General features: G+C 55.9%; 1 protein-coding gene across 1 annotated transcript; it reads right to left on the bottom strand.

Moving 5' to 3' along the window:
• Positions 1-242: 242 nt before the first annotated feature.
• On the bottom strand, positions 243-8,749 carry Efs (embryonal Fyn-associated substrate). Its single transcript, XM_038310354.1, has 6 exons — positions 7,905-8,749; positions 3,708-3,965; positions 3,343-3,483; positions 2,553-3,254; positions 2,202-2,291; positions 243-874 (listed from the first exon to the last, which is right to left on the bottom strand). Exons 1-6 carry the CDS (start codon positions 7,920-7,922, stop codon positions 440-442), a joined length of 1,644 nt encoding a protein of 547 aa, XP_038166282.1. The 5' UTR covers positions 7,923-8,749; the 3' UTR covers positions 243-439.
• Positions 8,750-9,773: the final 1,024 nt, after the last annotated feature.

Below are 9,773 nucleotides of genomic sequence, written 5' to 3'. Positions count from 1 at the left end.
TACTACATTCTGGGCAATTACTGCCCTACCCCACTCTCAGAAGAGCGTGAGGTGCTGGTCATTCTCAGTCAAGAAACAGGAGAGAGGCTCTGTGTAGCCCCACGTCTCAGTCACCAGACTTTGTGTGTTCCAAGCCCCCCAAAGAAGGCAGTACAGCGACCTCCACCCCAACCTGATGAGGAAAATCCAGTCCCTTCCCACCCCCAGAGGGCCTGATGCCTGCCTGGACAAAGCAAGAAATATTAAATATAAATAATTTATACAAAATGGCTCATACAAAAAGCAGTAGGTACAGGGAGATGCCTTGATGAGTGGCTAAGATGACCCAAAGAGATGAAAAGGGGAAGAATCGTCTCCTTCCCTCGACAGAGCCCTCTAGCCACCCTCACGGAGCAGGGCTCTGGCAGGCAGGGGAAGCTAAGGCTGCAGGAACAAGCCCTCAGGGGAGCAGGCCAGCGAGCAAGGTGGTAAAGCGCAGGGCCTGCCCTGCAAGCTCTGCTACACACCGTGCCATCTCTTGGACCGCGGTGCCAGATGGGTAGCCCAAGGCAGCCCCTTTGACAGCAAGCACAGTAGCCCGCAAAGTCTGGCCTAGCATTGTACCGGCAGCCCCAACCTGTGCTCGGAGAGGTGCAGAGGCTGCCAGCCGGCCAAGGGTGTCCCCAACAAATACCAGGCGGTGAGCAGCCACCACCACTCGCTTGCCATGGGGCACGAAGAGACACGGCGGCTGGTTGGCCTGAGTACTGGACATGAGGGCGGCCACGGCAGCCTGCAGAGCTGAGTAGTGGCTCTGGCACTGCCCTGCGTAGAAGTGCAGAAGCTGTAGGTCTCCAGTAGACAGGACCAGCGGCTCCTCTGGGGGCAGGACTTCCTGTGGAGAAGAGGAGGGTCAATGAGGACAGAGCCATCAAGGCCACTGCTGCGCTTGCTCGTTTCCCTCACTCCCTCTGTTCTTCATTGAGTGCAATCCCTTCAGCTTTTCTCGCCATCGAGAATTTAGATTCTCAGAGACAGCAGTGAAGGGCTCAGAGCTGACAGAAAGATCTGGATTCAAATAGTGTCTGGCAACTTCAGAGAAGTCTCCAAACTTCCTTGGTTCTTTATCTCAGAGTAGCCTAGAGCTAGGGATGGGATTCTTTGTCCTAGACTTGCCTAGTACGCGTAAGGCTTGGTCTTGGTTCCCAGTATCATACTGTCCAACATCAACAGAACACAAGCCATGCTTTATATATATTTAAAAAGTCAGAGCATCCATGGGTAATCAGTTGACTTATGTTCATACTGACTCTGCAAAACCAGGTCTGAGATGAGCATAGTGGCTCACATCTGTCACTCTAGTAGCTGGGGTACTGGGACAGGAGGCTTGCTGTGAGTATGTGAGGTCAAAAGACAACTTCTGAGAGTCTGTTCTCTCTTTCCACCATGTGGGTCCTTAGATCCAACCCAGGTCACTGGACTTGGAGTCAGTGCCTTTACCCACTAAACCACCACACCGGACTCTGTTATACATTACATTGTAATTCCGACTAGCCACATTCCAAGTACACAGAAGTCACACAGGAAACTAAGATGGTGCAGATCTAGCCTGTATTCGGACTACGGTGAACACTGACTGAGACAGAACGCTAAACTGGCTTCTCACAGTTAACTGCGCACAGAGTATGCACCACGCAAGCATCACTGCGACCCCGATGGCACATGCAGTCATCCTAGCACGGGAGCCGGCACTCAGGAAACACCTGATGGACGGGGGCTGCGAAAGGCGCCCTTCTGATCTCTGGTTAAGGTCAGGTATTAATGGGGTTGAGGAAACTGCCTCACTTTCAAGGTCCAGACATGGCAAATGCTACAGATCCCAGTTACTCAGCGGTGGAGCCCGGCTGAGAAGCCAGTCTCTTAGGAGCCCAGGAATTCACTCCTGAAGGGAGGGCACCCGGCCAGCTTGGCTCCATCACCCAGACATTCCTTCTGCTCTCCCAGCTCCCCAACTTCTCTCCAACACATTCATTCCTCTTTTCCCAGATTCTTAATAAACGCTTCCATGTTCTAGCACCTTCTGTGGACTTAATTCCTCTTTGTCCTGACCCCATTTCCCGCATATTCAGCCCCACCCCACCTATCTCACGGACGGTTTGGTTAGGAATACCTATTCCCTTAAGTTCCAGTGCATCTTGTCTGGCACAACCCTCAGGGTTTACCTGCTGTTCCAGCAGACCCCTCTCCGGCAACTCAGGATCGGCGGGGAAAGCTTTATCCAGGGGTCTGGAACTCTGAGGTTTATCCACACCCTGCAGGGGGACCACGTGTCAGTCAGAGGTAGTGAAGGGGAGGGAGCAAACTGCAGGCCTCCATGGCCTCTGGACCCCCCTTCCTCATCCCCTTCTTTCAGGGAAGGATTCCTGGCATGGAAGCTGGCAGTCCTTGCGCTGACAGCTGTTTAGCCTTGTGCTGGGGTTAGGGCTGGATGTGGCGCTCGCTCACGCTGGCAGTCTCAGGCCAGGAGGACAGGGCTAGGGAGACCCTTCTGGCGCGGCTGTGCAGGCCCTCACCTTCAAGTGCACGTAATCATACTCCTCGGCCGTCGGGATGCCTTCGTACTCATTGTGAGGGGCCGCTGAGCCGTCACCTACCTCCCTGCACTCCTGATCTCCGTAACCAGGCAGGCAGGGTGGGGGCGGGGGGAGAGGCCTGTCCTGGATACTGCCCTTTCGGCCTGGGGCAGGAGAGGGTGCTGGGGAAGGGGTGGGAGCCTCAGAGACAGGCAGGGCAGGCAGAGGGCGGCGGGACAGGCTCTCGGTGGAGGGCAGCCTGGGCCTGTGCTGGGGTGGAGGGCTTTTGGTCAGAAGCTGGGCCACAGTGTCCAGGTCGGTGGAGGAAGAAGCTCCGGGTGACTCTGGAGATGGTGACTCTGGTCCCAGCAGAGGCACATCATAGATGTCTTCATCTGGGTCTTTGCTTTCTCCATTTGCCAGTAGTTCCTCGGGGGCTTCATACAGGTTGAGGAGAGCTGACGCCCGTTTCAGGTTTGATGGGGCAGCGTAGAGGGGAGGCCCTGGTTCCCGACCCCCTTCCCACTCCAGATCTGGCTCTAGCTCAGCAGATGGCTTCAAGGCTAGGGGCACATCGTAGGGAGCTTCATCCTCTCCAGGGGACTGTGGGTCAACTGGAGCCAGAGGACAGGAAAAGGAAGCTGGGGAGTCATATGGACAGCTGGAGGGAGCCCGGAGGATGTTGGGAGGTACATCATAGACCTGGAGGGAGGGATCAGTGTTAGCCGTCAGCTCAGCAGCAGACCACCCTTGAGAATTAATTCTGGTCCTCCCCCAACAGAGTTCTCACCTCTAGCGCATCTCTGGGGGCAGTCAGCTGTGTCCCATTGACTCTGGGAACCTTGTAGATGGAGTCAGGAGAGGGTGAGCAGGATCTAGCAGGAGGTCCTGAGGCAGGGCAAGGTCGAGCTGGTGGTGGTACCACATACACCTAGGGGATGAAGAGGTGGGCGTGTCAGGAGTGGAAGTCACCGGCACAAGAACATATACCTTCAGGAGCTCACAGAGCGTGTAGCCTCCTCCCTCCACCTTCCCTGTGCCAAACTTAGAAAGAGAAGGCAGACAGACACCAGACAGGTCCCGGATGCCAGACCTTGGGCCCTGGATGAGGCAAAGACTGCCAGGCCTGGGGTGACGCGAGGTTCCAGTTCTTACCTCCTGCTCCTCACTGCCACGCTCTGGTTGGGTGGGAGACGCTGGGGCGAGGCCAGGCTTGGGCGCTGGGCCAGCAGGAAGGAGCTTCACTCTGTTAGCAGGCACGATCCCCTGCTGGCCATGCAGGGAGCAAAGGCACCAGCCCTCTAGGCCGCCAGCACCCTCCCTCTGCAGCACCCGTAGAACATCTCCTCTGCGGAACGACAGCTCCTGGGGGGACTCAGCAGTGTTGTCGTAGAGCGCCCGGGCAAGCTGGGCCTGGCGAGAGGTTGGGAGAGAAGAGCTCTCACACACATGCATGAGGCTGTGTAGACCAGACCAGACTCCCGTTCCATCCGAGGTGCTCCTGATTAGGCTCTGCCTTGTCATCGTCACGGAGGGCCCGCTTCCCTTCCTCCTCATGCTTTGACCTAGCGCCTTCCCATCTTAGTGCCTTTGCACTTATATTTCCTCTACTCCAAGCACTCTTCCCTGACTATCTGACTGATCCTTTCAGTCTTCCGTTCTGAGAAAATGTCTCCTCAGAGAGGCCTTATCGTTACTTGGCATCCTGTCACAATCTGCACCTGTATCCACCCACTATTTCCTTCAGACACTTTCTATTACTTAATGTTATTATTGAGTTCTGCCATTACACTGTAGGCCCTGTAAGAACAGGGGCTACTACTATATCCCATAAGCCCCACGGAAAAGTCCCACTCAGAACTTGTCCTCAATACACGTTTGCTAGGTCAGCCTCTTGGGAGCACATGAAGAGGTCTCGCTAGGGTCTCCCACAGAATTTCTCTCCTGCTCCTTCTGTCCCCCAGTGACTACTCCACCGAGTAAAAGGTTAGATGAAACAAATATAGATGCCTATCTTTCTGAGGGAGCCTGGAAGAAGCCTCATTTAGACGGAGCGTTGAGGCATACTTGAGAAAGAAAAACAGAAATTACTGCTTTTCCTAGCCTGGACAAATACAGTTCTACCACAAGAGGCTGGAGGAACACGAGGGTGTCTATTTCCAGGCCTGGTCTAGGGGGAACCTAAGCTTTTCCCATGTAGGGCCATGAGTTCAGATACTAAGTCACAAACTCAAAGCGTCAGGACTAAGTCTTCACACTAAATCTAACTCTCAGAATCTCCCTGTTAGAAGGAAAACTGGGGCACAGGTGTAGGCTGGGTCCACGGCGTATGGCTGATGCAGCCGGCAGAGCCTGTGTTGGCTGTCTCTCAAGGGTGCTCTCTACTGCATCTGTATAGTCTGTGTGTATGTGTGCTGTAATGCACACGTGGGGGTCAGAGGACAGCTCGCAGGAGCTGGTTCTCTCCTTCCACCGTGTGCATTCTGGAGATTGAACTTGTGTCATCGGACTTGGCAGCCAGTGCCTTTACCTGCGAAGCCATCTCACCAGCCCTTCTGTTGTCTTTTAATTTTCCAGAGAAAGCCACACTGCCTAACTCAGAACTGCATGTACGTCTAGTTCCAGGGCGTCCAATGCCTCTAGTCTCTGTGGGCACCTGCACTCATGTCTACATATCCACACAGATACACACGTACACATAATTAAAATAATATTTAAGTAGGAAGTATTTAGTTAAACCAAGTCTGGTGATAGGGACCTATAATCTCAGCTACTTCTGAGGCTGAAGCAGTCCTCTGGTTGGAAGTTTGAGGCCAGCCTGGGTAACTTTGTAAGATTCTATCTCAAAATGAAAAGAAGGCTGGAGGCCTGGGGATGTCACTCAGTGGGTGGAGAGGTTCCTGGAGCAAACACGAAGTCCTGGAGTCTATCTTTAGCTACTGGTGTTATGGTGGCACACACCAGTTATCCCTGCACTTGGGAGGTGGAGGCAGGAGGATGAGGGGCTTAAGGCCAGTCTGAGCTACATAATACTTTGCCTCAAAACAAATAAAAAAACTCAAGAAAACCAACCAACCAACCAAATCACTGAGTATCTGAGTATGTAGCTAGGTGAGAGAACACACTTCACTAGAATGTTTGAAACTTTAGGTTTAATTGCTAATACTATGCGTGCGCTCATGCGCGCGCGCGCACGCACACATGCACACACACACACACACACACACACACACTACCATCAAGCAAACAAGCAAATCTCCATCTGCAGCAGGATGCTGCTGGACTGTAGGGGAGAAGGATGCTTGCTCATTCACAGACGTGCTGGTCCTCTAGGATCCTGTTCTGTGCTAGAGGGCAAGTGGCCCAGTCCTTTTGCTCCTGTCTGTGGCTCCCAAACAACCACCTACCCTTCCTTCCTTCCTCAAGGTGCTGGGGTCAAACTCAGGTCCTTTTGCATGCCAGGCAAATGCTCTACCACTAAGCTACGGGCCTGGTCCTCACCACTATTTCTGATCATACTTTGGCTTCTAAAGGATATAGTCTACAAAAAGAAAACACGCCAGGCGGTGGTGGCACACGCCTTTAATCCCAGGACTCGGGAGGCAGAGGTAGGCAGATCTCTATGAGTTCAAGGCCAGCCTGGTCTACAGAGCTAGTTCAAGGACAGGCCCCAAAGCTACAGAGAAACCCTGTCTTGAAAAACCAAAAAAAGAAAACACACTAAACAGATAACACAGATTGCTGGTTGGCTCTGTGTTGTCCCTCCCTTCCATGTGTGTACATGCATGTGGAGGCCAGAGGCTGACGGTGGGCATCCACTTTATTTCTTTGAGAGCGTTTGAATATGGAGCTCACTGATTCGGCTACACTAGCTGGTCAACATGTCTCTGGGATCCTCTTTGCCTCCTCAGTGCAGGGAGTACAGGTAGGCACCCCTGCACATGGCTCTTTATGTGGATGCGAGGGAGCACGCTCAGATCCTCCTCTGGTACAGAAATCACTTTCCCAACTGAGCCATGTCCTCAGACCCTCCACCTTTCCTCCTAATTGCAAACTGGAAATTAGTACTTTGGATCCAGCCAGAGGTGAAAGACAAAGCTATAAACGCAGGTGGACTTGGGCTGAGCCCCTTTCTTGCTCGGATGCCTTCAAGTGGCTTTAAACATCACGGTACTGTCGTTCCGTCCTTTGTAGAATTTCTATCTATAGCCAAATGCTTATTTTTGGATGGTAACATGTCCTCCTAAAGATGAGAGCTGCACGAAACAACGCATCAAAAGATCATGGCAAAGTGTAGCACAAGGGCAGATGTGTAGAGGAAATTATAAATATTACTATTGTTATGCCCCTCCCCCGTATACCTTCTGGACTTCAAAGGTGGCAGTGACTCTAGGATCCCAACAGCAGCTCTGGCACTCCCAGAGGCACCCTGCCACCAGAGGACTAAAAGGTTTTGTCTAAGGACTGGAGACTGGAGCCAGGGTGCCCTGCGGCTCCAGGCTTTGCTTTTCCCTCCAGCTTTTCTTCCCGCAGCCAGAGTGCAGGGAAGCAGGTGGCGGCTGGCCTTCCCTGGGAATGCCCAGCAGGGCTGGAGAGGTGTCAGGAGGAATCGATTTGCTTGGATTTGTTCTACAGCCTCCAAGGCAGAGCAGAGGTGGGGCTGTATAGCTCCTCCCTGTATTAGGTTTGAATTCTGTCCAATGGGGCCTAGGCTTTGCAGTTTGCCTGAACCCAGGCCAGAATTGCCGAATGATGGATAATGGGTGTGACCACCCTATTCTGTCTCCTCCTAAGGGCCTAGCCGACTTATTCAGGGTGGAAGGGTGTCACTGCATTTTCTGGTAGGCCTCCTCCCACAATCCCAACAGGCCAACACTTTGTCCAGGGTTACCAGTAAGTGGCCCGAGGCAGGCTGATGTCCTCTCTCCTCCTCTATTTTTTTCCCCTGCCTCACTCCATTTTTTTCCAACCCTCTAGAGCTGGACTTCCTTGGCCGTCCATTTTCCGTGGGCTGCCTGGTCTCTGCCAGAAAACTCCTTTTACTTACCTCCCTGCCAACCACCAGGGGCCATCTGTTCCCACCCAGAAAAGAGCAGATAGGACGGGGGTTACACCCCCTCTCCCCCATCTAGTCACAGCTACTATAAAGAAAGAGAAGAGGGAGAGGGGAGGAGGGGCCAGCCCAGAACTGGAAGGCGGCACAGGGAGGGAGAGGGAGAAAGAAAACAAAAGAGAGAGGACACAGCTTTTGGGAGAAGAGATCACAAAGAATGGGTAGAAATAAAGGCGACTGTGCCATAGAGTAGGTTGGAGATCTCTGCCTGGCAAGCCTCCTCTCCCTGGCGGACTCACCGACGTGGCAATGGCCATGGCTCTGGCCTCCAGCGTTGCCTGCTTCAGACCAGGCTCAGTTTCACTGACTTCAGCGACGGCTGCCCCTCACCATGGTTCCCGGCCTCCAAGCCAGAAGGTCACCCCCAAGCTGTGTCGCTTGAGGAGTTGCCTCCCCCAAAGTTGGAGGAAGAGAAAGAAAACCCACGAAACTTTCCAAAAGGGAGGCAGCTTGGCCAGGCTGGAGGAGGAATGGGGCGGGCCTGGGCGTCGCTACGGGACCTCATCCAAGGGGCGCGCTCTAAACTGTCCCCAGGGTCTCCCGGGGGGCACTAGGCCCCCACGGCTGTGGCCTTAGGCTGAAGAGGCCTCTTGGACACACATGGGTCCAAAGCTCACGTCCCAGGCCGGCGAGGCAAGGAGGCAGGAGCTGCTGCTGCTTTCGACGCCTCTCCAGGCAGCTCAGGCTAGCCCCGAGGGCTGGGAGAAGCTGCCCGAGTGGTTGGGCTGGACGAACGACTCCAGGGGCCAACCCTCCCCCAGCGGCAGAGCGGTGCTCCCAGGACTGTGGTCGCGGCCGCCGGGGCACTGCGGCGGGACCCGCGGGGAAGGAGGAGGAGCGAGAACTGAACTGCGAGGCTCCCAATGGCTCAAGTCAGCGCAAAGGCAGGCCGCAGCCGAAGGCCTGAGAGCGCGTGGCGGTGCAGCCGGGCTTTCTGCCCAGGCCCGCGCCGAGGCGGGCTCTCTCGGCCACACTCGTTCTCAGTGCGACCGGGGTTTTCGAGGCGGCCGCCAGCCACTTCTCGGTCTCGGCACCGAGAAAGGCGCACGCCACCCTTTGCCCCAGGACACCCAGTCCCCGCTCACAGTCCCTAGATCCGGCCCTTGGCGTCCCCTTACCTCCCACCCCCCCCCCCAAAGCTTAGGGACGCTCCTGGTATCTGGGGAGCGAAGAAAAAGGCCACAGAGCCCAGGGAGCAGTGAAGGGGAGGAGCGGCCCTGTGGGCTCGCCCGGGGTCGGGGTGCGCACACTGAGGGCTAGAAGAGGTCCCGGGTCGCGCGTGGCCCCGCTCAGCCCTCCCAAACCGCGCCCCTTCCCTCCCGTGCCCGGGCTCCCGCTCCCCCTCCGCAAGCTCGCCCTCTTCCCCTCGGGCCCACCCCTCCCGCGAGGGGCTCAGTCCAGGGGATTAAGAGAATGGGGGAGGGGAAGCTGCGGAGAAGGGGGACGGTCCTTTCCGAGGCGGTGTTGAGTTTCAGCTCCCGACCCTCGGGCCAAACGGCACGCCCCAGCCCGGCCCCTCTTGCCCGCACCTTCTTCCTGGGGACCGCGCGGCCGACCGGCGGGTGGTCTGCTGTGCGCGCTCGGGGGAGCTCGGCTCGGCCCGCCACGCCCCCGCTCTCCCCCCCCCCGCCAGCCCCACGCCTCTCCCTGCCTCCCTTTCATTAGCCCCACATCTGTCCGTCCCGAGGGAGGGAACGCGCTTGCTTCCGGCGCGCTGGGGTCCTGGCGTTTTCACCGAGCTGACTTTGCAGGGGGTGGCGGGGGGCGAGCCGGGGAGGTCCAGCCCGGCCCAGGCTTGGAGTCTGGTGTGTTGGACAAAGATCCTGGCCCTTGAGAGAGGAGAGAGGACGTGAAGCCTGAGCGTCTGGCCCCAGATCGCAGGGTGTCGGGTTGCGCCGCCCTTTAGCCTCCTTTGCCAGTCTGGGCCTGTTTCTCTTCTTCAGGTTGACTCTTGCTGCTACTGGAGCAGTTGGGGTGGAGACCGTGGGCAGAAGAGGGCAGAACTCTCTTAGAGGGCCTGGAATCGAGAGTTTCAGCTCTTTGCCTCCTAAACTCCTCCTACCTGCCTTCCTCCGGTCACCCCTCTTCGCTGGCCCTTAACTTTGAGA

Source organism: Arvicola amphibius, chromosome 13 (genome assembly GCF_903992535.2).
Source record: "Arvicola amphibius chromosome 13, mArvAmp1.2, whole genome shotgun sequence".
Classification (NCBI taxonomy): Eukaryota; Metazoa; Chordata; class Mammalia; order Rodentia; family Cricetidae; genus Arvicola; species Arvicola amphibius.
The sequence above is the reverse complement of the archived record's forward strand: the minus strand, read 5'-3'. Positions and strand labels throughout refer to the sequence as shown.